At 46.1% G+C, this 19,648-nt stretch overlaps 1 protein-coding gene across 1 annotated transcript; it reads left to right on the top strand.

Moving 5' to 3' along the window:
• Positions 1–286: 286 nt before the first annotated feature.
• Positions 287–19,648, top strand: esyt1a (extended synaptotagmin-like protein 1a; the record flags this gene model as incomplete). The annotated part of the gene is made up of 31 exons (XM_084435966.1): positions 287–637; positions 1,760–1,801; positions 4,146–4,280; positions 4,902–4,975; positions 5,324–5,396; positions 5,615–5,704; positions 5,967–6,022; positions 6,457–6,577; positions 7,624–7,800; positions 8,948–9,030; positions 9,315–9,363; positions 9,719–9,808; positions 12,084–12,179; positions 12,282–12,353; positions 12,483–12,569; positions 13,097–13,246; positions 13,704–13,889; positions 14,152–14,328; positions 14,640–14,722; positions 14,841–14,889; positions 14,981–15,070; positions 15,602–15,697; positions 16,087–16,158; positions 16,280–16,366; positions 16,866–17,012; positions 17,213–17,337; positions 17,645–17,740; positions 18,270–18,401; positions 19,039–19,144; positions 19,309–19,358; positions 19,549–19,648. The coding sequence occupies 31 exons, from the start codon at positions 287–289 to the stop codon at positions 19,574–19,576; spliced, it is 3,270 nt and encodes a 1,089-aa protein (XP_084292092.1). The 3' UTR covers positions 19,577–19,648.

The following is a 19,648-nucleotide window of genomic DNA, read 5'->3' as shown; positions in this document are numbered from 1 at the left end:
CATCCTTTTAAGCACGCCCATAAGTCAGCCAGCCTATAATTGTTCCTGTGCCTGCATCAGTTCGGCAAAGCGCTCATGAAACTCGGGAGATCTTCGGCGTGCCCCGTGGCGCTGTTTCGAAAGGCAGATCTCATGCAAATTTATTAAATTAGGTTAGTTACAATAAAATAGAGTAAACTCATGTAAGGAATAGCCTGCACCTAAATTACCGTTCCGTTTTAGGTCTTGCAATAATTTGACAGCAGCAGCCAAGTGCAGAACACGGAACTGCAGAGGTAGCGATTTCATGAAGAAAGATCTTGCGATGCCCACCGGGGATGCAGGGCCGAGTGTGGACAGAGGCTTGGGGGCTACGGACTCGGCCTTGACCGACGAGTCGCAGCCTCCCGGAGAACGCGCAGTGTCCGTTTTGTGGTCTTTCGGAAAATGGCTCGGCACCCTCCTACCAGTGTATTTGGCCGGTTATTTCGGGTTCAGTATCAGCATAGTAGTGTTCGGTCTAATGGTCTACATGGGATGGAAGCACAGTCGGAACAAGAAAGGGATGCGGCTGAAATCGGCTATGTACGTGGTGGACAACGAGATAGAGTTCACCACTGCAAAGGCTCTAAGGAGTAAACGAGATTTACCCACATGGGTAAGTGAGCTGCAGTGTCATCCATTTACAGTAAAAGTTACAGGCAGGCTAACTGTAACCTCAGCCAGGATGCCAGGACCTTTAAATGAAAATTATGCCATGATTGTGTCCAACCTATTTTTAACCCAGAGTAGTTTAGCAGACCTCGCATGAGTCTTTAATCTGGAATTTTTGAAAGATTATGGAAAAAAAAGTGGGCGGGGAGAGTTTAGTGCCCTTGTTTGTGTTCACAGGTATAGGCCTATTTTCAGCGACACCTCTTGCATGTTCTGTCACTGCCAGCTGCCTGAAGGTTGTAACAACCTAGCTCAGAAACTGAACGAACATCTGTAATTCAATGACTGACTTTTTGCTCTTTGTGTTTTCGTACTCCCTGCACTCAGCCTCTCTGGTCTCCAGCACACACACATTCTTCCCTCTAATCAGCTGCTGGCTATATTTGGACATTCGTAGTGTGCAGTGGCTGCAGAATTGAATGAACTACAATGTCACTGGGAGGAATGTGAAACTACAGTCGCATGAAGTCAGAGAAGCAAGCAGCACAAGCAACAGAGAGATTTGTCTGAGTTGACTGGTAATTGTGTCTATTTAGCAAGGGGGCAGAGAGTGGGGGGTTTGTGTACCACCGTGTCGAACGGGGGCGTCAGGGCGCGTGCGTGTGTCTCGCCACTTCCTGTGCCTCTGCTGAACTTGGGGAGTCAGGATATTTGAACTCATCTGATGTCCGAACGCTTGGCTGACTCAAAGATCTTACATAAACGGACAGGGACTAGGAGACCATAACAGGACACAGCAGAGCATGGAAGGGGCGACTGGATGTGCTTAACTACCCCCTCACCCATCTCTATGACAACCTCTTGTGTATAAACAGGATACAGGATATCACAGAATATCACCCCCCCCCCCCCACACACACACACATGATTGGTTTGATATCATGATTGTGGTTTGGAGTGAAGGTTTTCACTGGCTGCTGAAGTCAGAACAGCAAGACACTTTGGTTTGCAGACTCTCCCCAAATTCCTACTCAGGTAACGCCTCTATGCCATAAAATAAGAGGTCAATTCTGACCAATCCCTCTCTCTGTCTATCTCCCCCCCCCGTATCTCTCTCTCTCTGCAGGTCAATTTTCCAGATGTAGAAAAAGTTGAGTGGCTGAACAAGGTATGTGAATATCTACACACAAATACAGTATACAGTACAGTATGTCCACGGTTTGTGTGTGTGTGCGCGCCCATGGATATATATGGTGCGCTCTTGCATTCTTGATTGAGTGAAGCGCGCGCGCGCACACACACACACACAGTACCTGTGATTACAGAAGCCTCATCTGTCCAATACAATCCAACTTTATTCATAGAGCACATTTAAAACAGAGTTGACCAAAGTGCTTTCCATTTCAATCAATACAAAAAACACAGTAGACAACACAATAGGACAATAGAAGCATAATGAAAGATACTAAAAAAGAGCATCTCTGATACGTAGAAAACAAATGTGTTTTTAGGCGGAAGTGGGTGGGGCAGCTCGTTCCATAGTTTGGGGGCTACGACGGCAAAGGCTCAGTCCCCCCTGTGCTTTAGCCTAGATTTAGGGATGACGAGGAGCGACTGGTCAGCCGACCTAAGAGACCGTAGTGGGATGTACGGATGTAGGGTGTCAGTGAGATAGGGTGGGGCCAGACCATTCAAGGCTTTATAAGCAAACAATAAAATCTTAAAATGAATCCTAAACTGCACAGGAAGCCAATGGAGGGAGGCGAGAACAGGAGTAATGTGTTCCCATCTACGTGTCCCTATCAGTAGCCGGGCAGCAGTGTTCTGCACTAGCTGGAGACGTGACAGCGAGGCCTGGCCGAGACTAACATAGAGGGCATTGCAGTAATCGAGGCGGATGGACGCAAACGCATGCATGACTCTCTCAAAGTCACGAAAGGAAAGAAAAGACTTTACCTTGAAAAAGCTAGACCTGACCGCAGCATTCATCTGTTTGTCCATTTTAAGCTCACTGTCAATTTCCACCCCCAGGTTGGTTACTATGGGCTTGACATAATATGACTCAAGGGGGCCAGGGTCTGGAGGTACAGTGCCAGAACGACTTGGACCAAACATAATAATCTCATACTGTCATTACAGTTTAGAAAATTCAAGGCCAGATATGCTTTGATGTCCCTGAGCCAGTATGGTTGAGAAAGTCAATGAACAAGCTGTCCTCAGAGGAGAAGTGTAACATAGTCGGAGACAAAGCAGATATTGTCAGGCTCTAGTCTACTGGGCTCATCTTTAACAAGAATTCTCCTCCAGGCTCCCTGGCTGGCTGTGTGATCAGACAGCACACACACACTTACACACACTTACACAAAGACATATGCACACACATTCTGACGCACATGCCATGGTGCACACCGCATGGTGCACCCACACACACACACACACACACACACCCATCCCCCTGACTCTTAAGTGTGACTTCCTTATTTAGACCAACGTTTAGGGAACCGTTAGAAGTCAAGATGAATGTGGAAGGACATCCACTGGCACAGGTCCAGAACATCATCATCCATCAATCGCCAAATAGATGAGGAGTGGATATTAGTTTTTAGTTAACAGAGATAACAGGTTCCATTTACATTGATAACCAAATTAATAAAGATTGTACAGGATGACTTAAGTCACATCTGGCTATTGAAAGCAAAAATCCCTGTAGGGTACCTCACCAACCGTGTGACCTTCACAGACAGGCAGAGGTCAGCAGGATAAGGTGTGTTACCACCACAGTCTCAAACCTCACACATCCATGTGAAGATGCCGTGTTGAGGCCTTTCACAAAGCTGTTGAATAGAGTGTAAGAAGAGTTGTGACAGTGCAAGTTCACTGCCGGTCAAACGCAGCTAAATAGCACTGGAGAGCCATGCAAAAGGCTGTCCAAAACAGAGACGCTGTTGTTATTGAAAATACATCCACTTTCTATCAAATATTCAAGGAGACTTTATCACATTTCTATTTTGACTGTGGTACATGCTTTTTTGTTGTTTGTATGAGTAATCTACATTCTAGACAATGAATCCCATTTAATTATATCATGCTAGAAACATTCCAATGTATTCTTTGTCTCAGTGTGCAGAATCAGATGTTGTACTGTTTTCTGCAGAGCTGGCAGAGCTGAACCATCTGTGGTTGTGGCTTCCTTTAAGGCACTTCCTGAGTCGTTGTGGTTGGTTAACTGATGAGTCATGTAGAGTGCACATCTGATTGAGGCCTAACTGTACATCTCTCCTCTCTCCTCCTGCCTCTCTACACCCTCCTCTCTCCTCTCCTCCCTCTTCTCTATACCCTCCTCTCTCCCTCCTCTCTACACCCTCCTCTCCCCCCTCTTCTCTACACCCTCCTCTCTCCTTTCCCCCCTCTTCTCTACACCCTCCTCTCTATACCCTCCTCTCTCCTCCTGCCTCTCTACACCGTCCTCTCTCCCCTCTTCTCCCTCCTCCCTCCTTTCCTCCCTCGTCCAGATCCTGCAGCAGGCGTGGCCCTTCGTGGGTCAGTACCTGGAGAAGCTCCTGGTGGAGACCGTGGCCCCCTCCATCCGTGCCTCCAACATCCACCTGCAGACCCTCTGCTTCACCAAGGTCAACCTGGGAGAGAAGGTATGCAGCACAGATACAAAACTATATATATATATACCTCACTGGGCTTTTGAGGAGCACGCTGCTCGTTAGCCGATTGGGTTCAGCTGGTGCGCTCCCAGGCCAGCCTTGATTAGGGCATGAGCTGCAGCTGGGGCGGAGTGTTGCCAGGGCGTCTGCGAAGGGCCGGTAAACCCTGTTGATCACCTGGCTGCGCTGTCCTTGGTGTTGACTCTGGCCACTCTTCTCTGCCGGAGGCCCTCCGGCCGCTCTACCTGCCAACCGCTGTCCATGGTACTGACGGGGCTCTTTATGCATAGCGGTTTTCCATCCATGCGCAGGGATGGCCGCGTAATGCAGCCCTGTGGTAGCCTCCCGCCCTCCGGCCATGGGGAGGATGCCACAATACATACATACATACATACATAATACTTACTGTACATACATACATACATACATACATACATACATACATACATACATACATACATACATACATACATACATACATACTGTGCATAAATACTGTATGTACGTACATACATACATAATGTTTGATATATACGTTTTTCCAGACACAGACAAATGCCAGCGGACATCTACATGACTTTAGTGTTAGCTGGTTATGTGATTGTTCGGCAGGCTCTGAAGATCACGGGGGTGAAGGCTCACACTGAGCAAGACAAGAGACAGGTGCTGCTGGACCTGTATCTGAGGTGAGAGACACCGTTCTGAACTCTGACCTCTCTTCAGGGATTAGAGTAGTCTACAGGTTACAGGCCATATCCCCCAGGGCAACAGAAACCCCATCCCTTACCGTAGCCATTTGGTTTACACATTTACATGTGTTTAAACTGAACACACAAACTCGACACACTTAAAATGAAAAAGTACAAGATATACTAAAATAATGTGATGTGTGTATACAGATGAGTAAATATAACATATACTAGATAGAACAATGTGAAAATTGCTATGTTATTTAATTACAAATACAAATAAGTGTAGCTATCTCTCTCTCTCTCTCTCTCTCTCTCTAACTTTCCCCTTTTTTTAAATTCCAGCTATGCAGGTGATGTGGAAATCAATGTTGAAATCAAAAAGTACTTCTGCAAAGCCGGAGTGAAAGGGATCCAGGTAGCGAGAGTGAATGGAGCGTGAGAATGAGAAACTAACATGTTCTGCTGGTCTTGTGACTTCGGCTTGACCTCTGTCTCTCTCTCTCTCTCTCTCTCTCTCTCTCTCTCTCTCTCTCTCTCTCTCTCTCTGCCCTCTATCCATCCTTCCTCCCCCTGCCTCTACCCCCCCTATCTCTCCACCCCTCTATCGTTCTCTGCCCCCCCCCCCCCCGCCAGCTCCAAGGGAAGTTGCGTGTGATTCTGGAGCCCCTGATAGGAGACGTCCCTCTGGTCGGAGCCATCACCATGTTCTTCATCCGCAGGCCTGTGAGTGGAGGGTTTCTAAACAGACCTGGTTAAAATGGCATCTGAAATCACTCTCACATACCGTGATGTACTTGGGGGTGTGCGTTTGATTTAGTCCGCCCAGTATGACGAGACCCATGGAACAGACCACAAAAAACTACTGAGCTAAATCAAATACACCTCAAATATTTTTGTATTATTTTATGTAGGGTGTGGATTTATGAGTTCTGGTCTGACCACTCACTTCATTTGATGTAACGTCCTCTCATTCTGCCCGTCACAGACGCTGGACATCAACTGGACCGGTCTAACCAACATGCTGGACATTCCCGGACTGAGGTGAGGGAAAATGGGAGCCCTACTTGGTTCCTCGTGTGTGCAGTGTGTACTAGAGTAGATACTGAGTTGTCTGAAAATACAATTAAATTATTGTCAGAAGTGTGTTTTTAGCAGCTGACCTCCTATAAAAGGTTTCTGGCAATATGTGTTTATTTAATTGTATTCAACTTTAAAGGGACATTTTTGCAAACATGATTTTCTACCCTGGCCTCACCATCACTGCAGTGGGTGCTGTATATTCACAAATGTCACACCATTGTTAAAACCAAAGATACCATGTTTTCTGCATGTCAGTGTTGTCAGCAGCATACTGTTATCTGTCCGTCCGTCTGTGTTGTGTGTCTATCTGGTTGTTTGTCCTTCTCTCTCTGTGTGTGTGTGTGTGTGTCCCATCTCTGTGTGTCCCCAACACCCACCCTTGCATTCATTTGCAGTGCCTTGTCGGACACTATGATAATGGATGCAATAGCCTCCTTCCTGGTGCTCCCCAACCGCCTCACTGTCCCCCTGGTGGCCGATCTGCACGTTGCGCAGCTGCGTTCCCCTCTACCACGGGTAACCACAACCTGATTTCATTATGGAGGTCGTACCGCTCCAGACACAATGACCTGGAGGGTCCTGGACACTGGCACACCATAGATACTACAATACACACACACCCGCAGGACCGTAACATAGGTTTATTTGACCTGGATACATAACTTTATATTGTTACTAGATAAAGACATGCACACAAATGAACGGCGTGTCGAAAAACCCAAATGTGCATGGAAAGAACAACAAGAGGGCTCAGCATGCTGCTGTGATCAGATTCCTGCTGTGTTAACTCACTTTAAAGGGGCACAGTCACGCTTGTTTCAATTTATATTATTATTCTGTGTGTAGACCTTTTAAAAATCAAGTGTAGCCATTTCATATGTATGGGAAACACCGCGGCAAAATTGTGGCAATACCTCAAGTTTTGCCGTGATTTTGCCTTCCAGTAGTACAAAATTCAGCGGCTACTGTAGGTTGTTGACCATGACCAGTAATAGCAAGGCAGGGTCCTGCTCCCGAGTATATTAGTATATTAGTGATCCTATAGCTCCTCCTTACATGTCCCCAAGCCCTGATCTTAGATCGGGCAGTAAAGCTCTCTTGTCTGTTCCAGAGTCTAGACTGACATCCAAAGGAGATGGTGCCTTTCTCCAGACTCTGGAACAATCTTCCTTTAGAAATTAGAACAGTTAAAACTGTGTCTTTTTCAAATCTTTGTTCAAAACCTATTTCTACAAATTAGATTTTGATACGGTGTAATGTAGCCTGAATAATATTAGTAGTTATGTTTATTTTCTTTATTCATGTTTGATTTTATTTTATCTTGTGCAGTGTTGTTGGTACTATCCTTCTCTATTCCGTATTATATTTTTTTATATATATATATATATATATTTTGTATGTTGTATGCTGTATCTCTGTTATCTTATTGTACCATATCTTTCAGATTATTTTTATGAGGTGCCTTGTGCAATTTGTGCATGAAAAGTGCTATACAAATAAAGTTATTATATCATTCTATAGCCCTTTCCTCTCTCCCGTGCGTGTGTGTCTGTGTCTATCAGGGCGTGGTGCGCATCCACCTGCTGGAGGCAGAGGACCTGGCGTCCGGGGACACCCTCATCAAAGGGCTGATCGATGGGAAGTCAGATCCCTACGCCGTGCTGCGCGTGGGCACCCAGACCTTCACCTCCCACCACGTCGACAGCAACCTCAACCCCCAGTGGAGAGAGATGTTTGAGGTGTGTGTGGGGGGAAGGGGAGGGGGGGGAGGGGGGTAGGGAGAACACAATACAAAACCCCACAGACTGTGTTGAAGACATTTAGTCCACACGTACACAGAGTTTTATGAAAACATACTTTTTTTCTCTGCGTTTTGTTTTGGCCTCACGTCCACACGTCCACTGAGTTTTTGGATTTTGCGTTTTTAGAAATATGTTTGTGTGGATGTGGCTTTAGTTGTACATGCCTATCAAAACACCCAAGGACGCTGCCATGTGAAAGTACTGGCTGGTTAGTTTACGCCGTCTCTTGTTTTATGTGCCTTTCACAAGACTCAAGGACACCGCTTAGTGATGTACGCAAGTCCAATGCCAAGTCCCAGCTGAAAAATGAGAAACCTCCCCTCTGTACTGTGGGATCCATTCAGTGACAGTGGTGCAGCCGTGAGCGTGGCCTTGCTGTGTTCTTGAGGTGGGTTGAGTCAGCCAACCCACTGCTCCACGGTCAACGTGTCCCCGCGTCCTCCGAGTCCAGCGACGGCGTTTTTCATCTGTTTATGCAGAAACGGGGAAGGAAGCTGTGGTTTCGAGAGAAGATTTCATGTTCTAGCTGCGCGTGACCCTATCACTGCATCTCTGTATTTTTGCTGGAAGCTAATCAAACAGTAGAAGGAAGATGGAACTTAAATACTGAAATGATGTGCTAGAAATTTACAGAACATTCTGTACGTAGATGAGAAATTGTTGTTTACTGTTTTCTGCTTGTCACTATTTATTCACTAGTGTGACGCTACATGCACTTGTCATCATTAGAGCATAGGCTCACGAGGGCGCATGACTTCCAGGGCGCAGTGATATCCAGATGTGAATGAGTTCCAGGTGCGCTCGTTTTCACTCGCAAAGGAACGCAATTCAAGTCGCACGTCTGAAGATAATAATACTAATAATTAAATTGTAGGCTCTCCCCTATGCTGTTACCAGGTGCATGTTTCACTGTTATTGCCTCATTTGTGATTATCTCTGTACTATGTGTGTATATTGTGTATGTTTATATATATACATATAATGTGTGTATGTGTGTGTGTGTGTGTGTGTGTGTGTGTGTGTGTGTGTGTGTGTGTGTGTGTGTGTGTGTGTGTGTGTGTGTGTGTGTGTGTGTGTGTGTCAGGTGATTGTCCATGAGGTTCCTGGTCAACTGTTGGAGGTGGAAGTGTTTGACAAAGACCCAGACCAGGATGACTTCCTGGGGAGGTAGCGCTTCACTCACTCACCCAGTCTCCCTCTCTCTCTCTCTCTCTCTCTCTCTCTCTCTCTCTCTCTCTCTCTCCCCCTCCCTCTCTCTCTCTCTCTCTCTTTCTCTCTCCCTCTCTCTCTCTCTTTCTGTTGTTGTCACTCCATCATCATCACTATTAACTGGTTTATTCACTATGGTGATATGTAGGTCTCTAATGTTCTCATCCCTCATGCTCTCTTTCCTTTTCTCTTTCTCTTTCCTTCTCTCAATGTCTCTCTCTCTGTGTCTCTCTCTGTTGCAGGGTCACGATGGATCTGGATATCGTGAAGAAGGCCCGAATAGTGGATGATGTGAGTTACATATTCAACACGTCTTCACTCTGTCACATTTGTCTATCATTGCAAATGGACAGAAGCTCAGTAGTCTTTGGTCTACACATGCTAGTCCCGGTAAAAGCTTATGAGTGTCTTAGTCTTACTTTTGCTGGGTCGTGGATGGAGAGTATAAGAGCCTGCACTTAGGATCCTGTAATCCTGTTATGCAGCAGGTGTCATGACAACACCCATGTGACTTCCTTGTGATCTCCTCGCTGTTGCCCGCTGCCCCCCACCCCCTTCCTGTGACTCACTGGTGCAGCCTGAAATGAGTCGACACAAACTGATGTGTGCCTAAACTCCCACCCCACCCCTCTCTTTTTGTCCACAGTGGTTCAGTCTGAATGACGTTCAGTCAGGAAGAGTTCACCTCCGACTGGAATGGCTATCTCTGCTGCCCTCTGCTGACAGACTTAGTGAGGTGCGTCCTGCTAAGTACAGTAAACATGCCTCTTTTCCTCAGCATAATGATCAGCGCTTCACTTTGAGTCTTTTGAGTCATTACATTACTGTAGATGATCTGCAGACACTCAAGCTATCAATAAACTATCAACTGAAAATGGACGGTATTATTCAACACCTGGCTAGGAGTAGTGTTGTCTCCTAACTTCAGATCATTCTGAATACGTTTCTGGTTCATATTTTGATAGGGATTCTTTATGATGTGCTCTGGACATGTTTATGGGTCAATGACAATTCAATAAGGTTTCAAAGTAGCAAAACATTAAAACTGAAATTACACTTTCCTAAAATGTTATATTATGTTCATTACAGTGTCACCTTATATTTGTTATATTCAAGAATAAAGCCAATAATTCATTTATTATTGTGATTCATATGAATGTATCCTCGTAAAATGTCATTTAGTACAACACAAGTTTCAATATATCACAAGTTCAGTATATCACAAGTGTATATATCCATGCGTAGACTGGCTGAAATATAACCACCCATAAAAATTACATTATTTTATTTTGAATGCTACATTTTTATGTGTCATGGGTACAACTCATTATTTTATTTTTTTTACAAAAACGTTCTGCCTTACACTGAAAAAAAAAAGCCAATCGGTGAAAATATCTTTCCCTTCATCATTTGCGGTCTGTTTTTGTCTCTCTGAGTCAACAAAACAATATTATTGCATTTAAATATAAAATACTGGTGTTACCCTGAATGACGCATATCACTACTGCCCACAAATATTGATTAAATGTGATTTCTTCAGCAATAACAATAATGAATGTATGAACTATTATTAGTTGCAGCAATAATCTTTTTCTTTTAGCTATTTGTAAGATTTTTTTTTTTTTATGTGTAGGCTAGCTTACAGTAGATCACTTCCATTATCCATAAGAGAATGGGCCTTGAAATACCAGTTTAAAATAACAATATTGAGTATGATAATATTCAGTATTCATACAGGGATTTTAAGGTAGCTTTTTTGTAACCTTGAATACATAGGTAATATCATGGTTACAATAGTTATGTAGCTAGCTATTACTAAGCTAATGTTAGCCTGCTAGCTACTGTAACTACAGCAGCTAATGTTACAAGTAGCTTGGTGATATAGCTAGCTACATAAGTAATGTAACCACAGTTTTTTAGAGTATTCTGATGTTGGTAGCTATGTAACTATGTTTGTGGACAGAGTTCTAAATGGACATTCAAGTGAAAACAATACCTTTCTTCTGGCTAGCTAGTCTTTCCTCAAACTGGATTGCCATGCAGCCCTCTTCTTATCAGACAATGGTGGCTATCTAGCTACACTAGGCCTATAAAGATAATGTGCCTTGAAATACCTAATGCCATATGTACTGTACAATTGTTTAAAATGGCAATATTGTTGTATTCATATAATAATCAAATATGAATTGAATGATTAAATGTTGTAAACTAGTGAAAACATGTCATAACAAAGCTACTGTCATTCAACATAATGGGTGACATGAAATATAACATATATGTGAAACTCTTGTGCTGAAGCGTGATACTGAGTGAGGGATTTCCTACTTAAACATATTTAACAGGTAAATAAATTAAAGTAAGGACCTTGAGCTATAATGATTATCCTTGCCGTTCATATTTAATATGGCTTTTAATGTTAATATTTTTAAAAAATACATTAAAATTTAACATTAAAAGTATGCTTTCTGTGTTGTACTGAAGGACATGCATTTTTTGTTACAAAGGTTACTAGAAGGTGGAATGGTGAAGTTATCAAATATTTCAGAAAGATTTACTCTTGTGACATTGATAGAGGATCTTCAATGGTTCTTCTTAAGATACCAAACACTGTCACATGATTACCATCATGTGATATGTTTTAAAATAGCTTTTTACCTTTAAAAAGGCGGGACAAAAGTAATTCAAGTTTAAAAAATTCTTTAGATACAGTATGTTGCCCATTTTTCTATATATTGTTGCAAACACTAACACAATTATGCCATGGGTGTTCATTTATATTTTTAGGATGAATTTCTTCATTTTAATAACACTTTTTTTTTTTTTTTTTACCAGGACAGTTATTATATTTATACATATTTATCTTTTTATGTTAAATTGATGGCCTTGGGACACCAAATTTATATGTAATTTCTTTGACCCTTATACAATCTCTCTCTCCCTCTCCCTCTCTCTCTCTCTCTCCCCCCCCCCCCTCTCTCTCTCTCCCTCTCTCCCTCTCTGACTCTGCTCAGATTATCCAAAGGAACCGGAATATCTCCAGCAGGACTGCAGAGCCTCCCTCGGCGGCCATCTTGGCTGTTTACCTGGACCGCGCCCAAAGCCTGCCCGTGTGTACCGTAGCGGGTGCTGCTACCTCAGAATACACTCGCTGTGTGTGTGTGTGTGTGTGTTAGTGTGTATCTGATGTGTGTATCTTTGTGGTGTTTTAGCTGAAGAAGGGCAACAAGGACCCCAGTCCCATGGTCCAGCTGTCTGTCCAGGACACAACCAGAGAGAGCAAGGTGACAACTTCCTTTATGGGAATAATGTCTCCCATAATAAGCCGCTAAAGTAAACTAAAACTTAACCTAAAGCGAATCTAGTCTCGTATGGTAGGGTGCATTGTAAATGTAAACGCTCCTCTCTCTCAGACCGTGTACGGGACCATCGAGCCGGTGTGGGAAGACGCCTTCACCTTCTTCATCCCGGACCCTCTCAAGCAGGACATCCAGGTCCAGGTAACGAGCCCTACTCTCCACTCTCTGGTTGGTGGTTGCCATTTCCGCTGACCTTGTTTTTGGAACAGCGTATCGTGTTCAGGCGTAGCGCTCCGCTGTTTAAAATCGGGGGCGGCCGACTGACTGAAAAAGTCCTGTCTGCCTCCTGTCTGCCATACATTAGTCTGACTAACGGAGATAACTTGGGGATAAGCCTTGTCATTCGTTCATTAGTGCCCAAACAGTGGCGACGGGAGATGCTCCCGGCCCAATCGGATTCAATCCAGGCTACGTGAAACAACAACAATCTAGCAACCGCAGCGCCCAAGACAAGTGTGATTGGTTTAAAGAAATACAGCCCCCCGCCCCCTTCTTATCTCTGAATGGTAATGAGTCCAGCTAGACCTTTCTCCAGCACTTTTACAGCATAAACAAAGTGTGGAGATAGGTCTGGCTGTGCGAGACTAGTCTTACATCGACTGCGTTCCTACAATGTCCTCCCCACCCTCCCCTCCTCCCCTCCCCTCCTGTGTTCTCCTGGCGTTCAGGTGAAGGACGATGACCGCACCCTACTGCTGGGCCAGCTGAGCATCCCTCTGACTCGGCTGCTGGCCAGTCCTGACCTGACCCTGGACCAGTGGTTCCAGCTGGACAACGCCGGCCCCGCCAGCCGCATCTATCTTAAAACTGTTCTCCGGGTGGGTATCTCACACATACACACACTCACACTCACACACACAGACACACACGGACACAGACACACACATGCACACACACACGGACACAAACGCACACCACTCACATACAGTACACACAAGCACAGACACACACACGCACCCACACACACACACATACTCACACACACACACTCACAGACACAAACACATGCACGCACGTACAGACACACACACACAGACGGATACAAACACACACCACTCACACACACACAGACACACACACACACACACACCACTCACACACACACACACACACACACACACACACGGACACAAACACACACACACACACACATACACACACACACACACACACACATACAAACAGACATTCAAGGATGCACCTGCAGATACTGTACACACACACACACACAGACGTCCGTTGCACCTGCAGTGAAAGCTGTCCTCTGTGTCCTAGCTGTTGTGGTTGAATGAGGAAATGTCCCCCACCACCCCGGAACCTCACCCCCCCACCTCAGGGGTGCCGGGCCAGGGAGAGGGGGGGGGCTTTTCTGAGATGACCTCCGGTGGGACGTCTGCCCTCTCCAAACCTGCACCCACACGACCCCAGCAGACCACCCCGGACCAAGACTTCGCAACTGAGGTAAGGCTGCACACATTTTCACAATATATTTATGTCCACATAGAGAAATGACATACGAGGTCAGGGACCGGCAGCATAACTTTCTTTTTTACACATACAAGTAGCAGCGTCCCCGCCCACACACACACACACACACACACACACACACACACACACACACACACACACACACACACACACACACACACACACACACACACACATACTTTCACCCTCTCTCTCTCTCTCTCTCTCTCTCTCTCATACACACACACATTCACAGGGAGTGCTGCGCCTCCATCTGGTGGAGGCCCACAACCTGATCGCCAAGGACAACTTCATGGGGGGCATGGTGAAGGGGAAGAGTGACCCCTACGTGAAGATTCGCGTGGGGGGCGTCGCCTTCCGCAGTCACACCATCAAGGAGAACCTCAACCCCTACTGGAACGAACTCTATGAGGTACGAGGCTCGGCAACCTCTGACCCGGGCCACTGCCAATTATACCTAAAAAAAAAAACACGAAAAGTTTTTTTTTTTTGTAGAGCTTCATGAGTAGAATTGGCTGCAAATGATCCACTTGCGTGGGTCGGTCTAGACCGGCGTGATTTTCTCAGACTTTTATTTGTTTATTTGGTATTTATAGTAATGAATCACAGGATGTCTACTGGAAACAGTCGCGCAGAAAGTCACACGTCAGCAACTGGACTTTTAATTCCCCCTCTTCTAAATGTTGTCTCTCTGGTGTTGTTCTCGTTCGTGTGTCCCTCCAGGTCATCCTGACCCATCTGCCCGGTCAGGAGGTCCAGTTTGAGCTGTATGACAAGGACCTGGACCAGGACGACTTCCTGGGCAGGTCAGACAGGGCCGAACCCACAGACTGGATGACAGAATGAATCTTTAGATTAATTTCATGATCGATTCGATGATTGAACATTCTGTTGTTTGGATCTCTTCCCTGGTGTGTTTCGCAGGTTCAAGCTCAGTCTACGAGACCTCATCAGTTCCCAGTTTACAGACCAGGTAAGGTCTGATTCTGCTACACTTTAGTGCACTGTGAAGGAGTTGACCCATCCTGGATGTCCTGTGATGTGTTCTGGTGTCCGTGTGACAGTGGTACACTCTGAATGACGTCAAGTCTGGACGGGTTCACCTGGTGATGGAGTGGCTCCCCAGAGTCACAGAGCTTCCCAGGCTGGAGCAGGTAAGATCTCCCCCGTGTCTGTCTGCCTGGGTCCCACTCTTTGTATGTCTCTCTCTTTCTGTCTGTTTCTCTCCTTCTCTCTTTGTCCTTCCCTCTCTCCTCTTTCTCTCTCTCTCTCTTTCTCTCTCTCTCTCTCTATCTCTCTCTCTCTATCTCTCTCTCTCTTTCTCTCTCTCTCTCTCTCTCTCTCTCTCTCTCTCTCTATCCCTCTTTATCTCTCTCTCTCTCTCTCTCTCTCTCCCTGTTTCTCTCATCTGTCCCTCCCTCTCCTCTCTCTCTTTTTTTCTCTCTCTCTTTCTCTCTCTCTCTCTGTCTCTCTCTCTCTCTTCCTGTTTCTCTCATCTGTCTATGCCCCCCCCTCTACCCTCTCTCTCTCTCTATCTATCTCTCTCTCTCTCTATCTCTCTCTCTGTCTCTCTCTCTCTCTCTTCCTGTTTCTCTCATCTGTCTATGTCCCTCCCTCTCCCCTCTCTCTCTCTCTCTCTCTCTCTCTGTTGGTCATGATGGTCTGTTGCGCCCACGTCCCTCCAGATCCTGCAGTTCCAGTCCCAGCAGTCCTACCACAACAAGGCCGTGCTGTCTGCCGCAGTGCTGTTTGTCTATGTGGAGAGAGCCCACGGCCTGCCGGTGAGATTACAGACCTAGCGCCCCCTCTGCTGGCCGTTTGGAGGAACTGCTGGCCCGGTGCCCGATAGACTCCCTCTAGTGATGGGGTTGACTGAACCAGAGAACAGGGAGGATTGGCTTTTTCCCAGTTGTAGAATTTTATGCTGCGACAGCCTGGAAAAGAGACTCGAGGTCTGTTGTCCGTGTGCTTTATCTCTTTGAAAGCAAAACAGTGGGATTTGATTTTTGTTACCGTTGCAGAATGTTCATTTGATGCTTCTCGCATGCGTGTGCTTTGCACTTGAGTGATAACTAGTGGCACATCTAAGAGCGTATCGTGCCACAGCAAGTGATAGTATTAGCTATCTATCTATACGTATATGCATCCATCTCGTTTCGCTCGTTCACAGCTGAAGAAGAACGGGAAGGAGCCGAAGGCTGGAGCGGAGATCGGGCTCAAAAACACATCGTACCGAACCAAGGTGTGCAAATAATTACCTTGATAAAATGATAAAGACTCAACTTTGAACCTAAATTGAATTTGGTCAACATTGATTACCAACATGATTAACTTGACTGGTTTCACCTCGGTACCTCCCTCAGGTGTGTGAACGCTCAACGTCCCCTCGGTGGGACGAGGCCTTCCACTTCCTGGTTCGGAACCCCAGAGAGGACACCATCATAGTTAAGGTGAGTGGCTGGACAGTTCATATGCTACATGTCATAAAGTGTATTGATAGGCCTCTGAAATTGAAACATACAGTAGCTCATAGATTTATTGATATGCCTTTCGTGTGAGTGCGTGTGTGTGTGTGTGTGTGTTGGAGTGTATATACGTGTGTGTGTGTGTGTGTATGTACATGTTTGCATGTGTGCACGGGTGTGTGTGTCTGTCTGCGCGTTTCTGCGCGTTGTGTATGTGCGTTTGTGTTTGTGTGTGTGTGCACACGTTCTTGTGCGTGCCTGGGTATGTGTGGGTTTGTCCTTGTGTTTCTGCGTGTGTGTGTGCATGTTCCTGTATGTGTGCATGTTCCTGTATGTGTGCATGTTCCTGTGTGTGTGCATATGTGTGTGTGTGTGTGTGTGTGTGTGCGTGCGTGCGTGCGTGCGTGCGTGCGTGCGTGCGTGTGTGTGTGTGTGCGTGCGTGTTTGTGTGTGTGTGTGCGTTTGTGTGTGTGTGTGTGTGCAGCTGTCCCACAGCTGGGGCCTGGCCCTGGGCTCCGTGGTGCTTCCTCTCAGGGAGGTGCTGGCAGAGCCGGGCCTGGTTCTGGACCGCTGGCTCAGTCTGGACGGAGCCCTGCCCGAGAGCCAGATACTGCTGAGGGCCTCTCTCAAGGTAACAGACACACACACACACACACGCACAAACACACACACACACAAACAGTACACACACACACATACACACACATGAGCATTTACTCCCACACCAACACACGCACATGCGCACACACACACACACACACACACACAAACACACACACAATGCTGAACAGCCTTTCTCGCACCCTAATAAACACTATTCTGTTCCGGCAGATCCTGGACACCCAGTTAGCGGATAGTGATGTCACCGTGGAGGAAGGCCAGGAGGGGGGTCACGCCGTCCCCCGGCGGGACGCGGCCAATTCTGACCTCCGGCACAGGGCAGTGCCCTCTCACGCGTGAGTCACCCGGGCGTCAGGGCCCTCATTGTCCCTCCAGTGTTTGTGTCCAGAGTACAGTAACAGTGGGAGGGCATGTCTGAATGCCTCTCCGAACAGCTCACTATTACACACACGCATTGTTGTTTTTCCCAGTGTGTACGACGACGTCATCGTTGCACTTGTCTAGTATGTTGTAATTCGGAATGACTGACATCCACTGTTGATATGTACTGTATTCCGTTTGTCTTTCTGTCTGTTCAAAAATGAATAAGCTCACCGTGTTAGCCACATTAGCTAAAAACATGTTTTTTCTTTGTGTTTTCAGGGGTGGCGAAGGAGGGGGTGGGGCTGGCCAGGTGAAGCTCTCCATTGGCTACTCCAGTGAAGAGAACAGGCTTTATATCACGGTCCATGCCTGCAGGTTTGTACCTCAGTAACCCACTGTGTGGTCATTAGCTTAGTGTGTAGGCTGCTATGTTATGGCTGTTTCAAAAGGCTACTATCTTAGCAAGTTGGCTATGCTATGCTGTACTGTAGCTGTTTCAAAGGGCTAATAGCCTAGCATACAGATTATTCTATATGTACTATTGTTCACTTGTAAGAATCGTAAAAGTATTAGCCGGGGAGACTTGCAGCTGCCGTTCATCAACGTCTTTATTCAACTCCACACCACAGCACATTCCAAGGCGGTTGAACCTCCCTCTCCGTTCTCTAGCGCCCTCAGGCTGTAACAACGGAACACACTATAGCTATTTCAAAGTGCTATAGTATTACCTTAGCATATAATCAGTACTAAAGGGCTATTATAGCCTATAGTATGTACAATAGGCTATGGCTATGGCCTACCTCAATGGGCTATTGTGTGGCTGCTTATGGACATTCAGTGAACATTGCGCTGTGTGTTCACTAAGCGGTCGGCTGGGGACATAATATGTTCTGTGTTCTAACAGGGGTCTGCAGGCCGGCTCCAAGGACGGCTCCGACTCTTACGTCTCCTTCGTCCTGCTGCCAGACAAGAACCGGACCACCAAGAGAAAGACCAGCGTCAGGAAGAGAGACCTCAACCCTGAGTTTAACGAGAGGTGAGAGCATTGGGGAGACCGGCAGGATGTGTGGAGAGATTCTGGTATCTCCTGCACTTTGGTATCTCCTGCACCTGAATCTATATGGGTTTCCTATTATAGGTGGTGTGCAGACGCTCACACTCACTATAAACTAACTTGACAAACGACCAGCTGCAACTCTGTTGATGTACAACAACTGGTTTAGAGAAGGGTCAGAACAGGGTGGGGTGGGTTAGAGTTAGGGAATGGTAGGTAGATGAGTTAGAGTAGGGTTAGTGGATAGTGAGCTAGGTTAGGGTTAGTGGATAGTGGGTTAGGTTAGGGTTAGTGGATAGTGATTTAGGGTAGGGTTAGTGGATAGTGATTTAGGGTAGGGTTAGTGGATAGTGGGTTAGGTTAGGGTTAGTGGATAGTGAGCTAGGTTAGGGTTAGTGGATAGTGGGTTAGGTTAGGGTTAGTGGATAGTGATTTAGGGTAGTGTTAGTGGATAGTGGGTTAGGTTAGAGTTAGTGGATAGTTGGTTAGGTTAGGGTTAGTGGATAGTGAGTTGAAGGTTTGTTAATAGTTAGTAGAGCATCCATGGATCACCCAGCAAAGGAAGCAGCAAAGCATCTAGTGATGTATCTCTCAATCCCCTCCTCCTTGGTTTCTGCAGGTTTGACTTTGACTTCTCCCTGGAGGAGTCCATCCAGAGAAGGCTGGACCTGTCTGTCAAGAACAGTGTGTCCTTTATGAGCAGAGACAGGGAGCTCATTGGCAAGGTACACTCACACTGTTGACATTTCACCCTATCAGAACTCTTGATCAGTTGTTGTATGAGCTCATGGTCAATGCCACGTCACTTTATAATGTAAAAATATGTGGAATAATCCCTGGGTGTTTGTGTATGAATATGTGAGCTGACTGTTTTTGCTCTGGTCTTTAGTTGCAGGTAGACTTGGATCAGATTGACCTCAACAGTGGCATCACACAATGGTAAGATCCATCTACTGGACACTCGCTTTAGGACTGACCTGTAACCTGCACCGTGGTTCTCTGCGTTTTATTTCACAGCAAACATGTGACAGTTGTAGGCAACGTCCCATTTGAAAACACGCCTATGGGCTAGGTACCAGGATGTTGTAATGACAGTATGTTTGATTGATGGCTTGTCTGTCCTGTTCAGGTACGACCTAACAGGCGAGACCAACTAAGGAGACTGATCAGACCGGACCAGCTAGAAAACAGGACCTCAGTCCTGCTGTGCAGTGTTCCATATTTTCCTG

Source organism: Borostomias antarcticus, assembly GCF_949987555.1.
Source record: "Borostomias antarcticus genome assembly, chromosome: 3".
NCBI classification, from domain to species: Eukaryota; Metazoa; Chordata; class Actinopteri; order Stomiiformes; family Stomiidae; genus Borostomias; species Borostomias antarcticus.
This window is presented reverse-complemented; position numbering and strand designations above follow the sequence as displayed.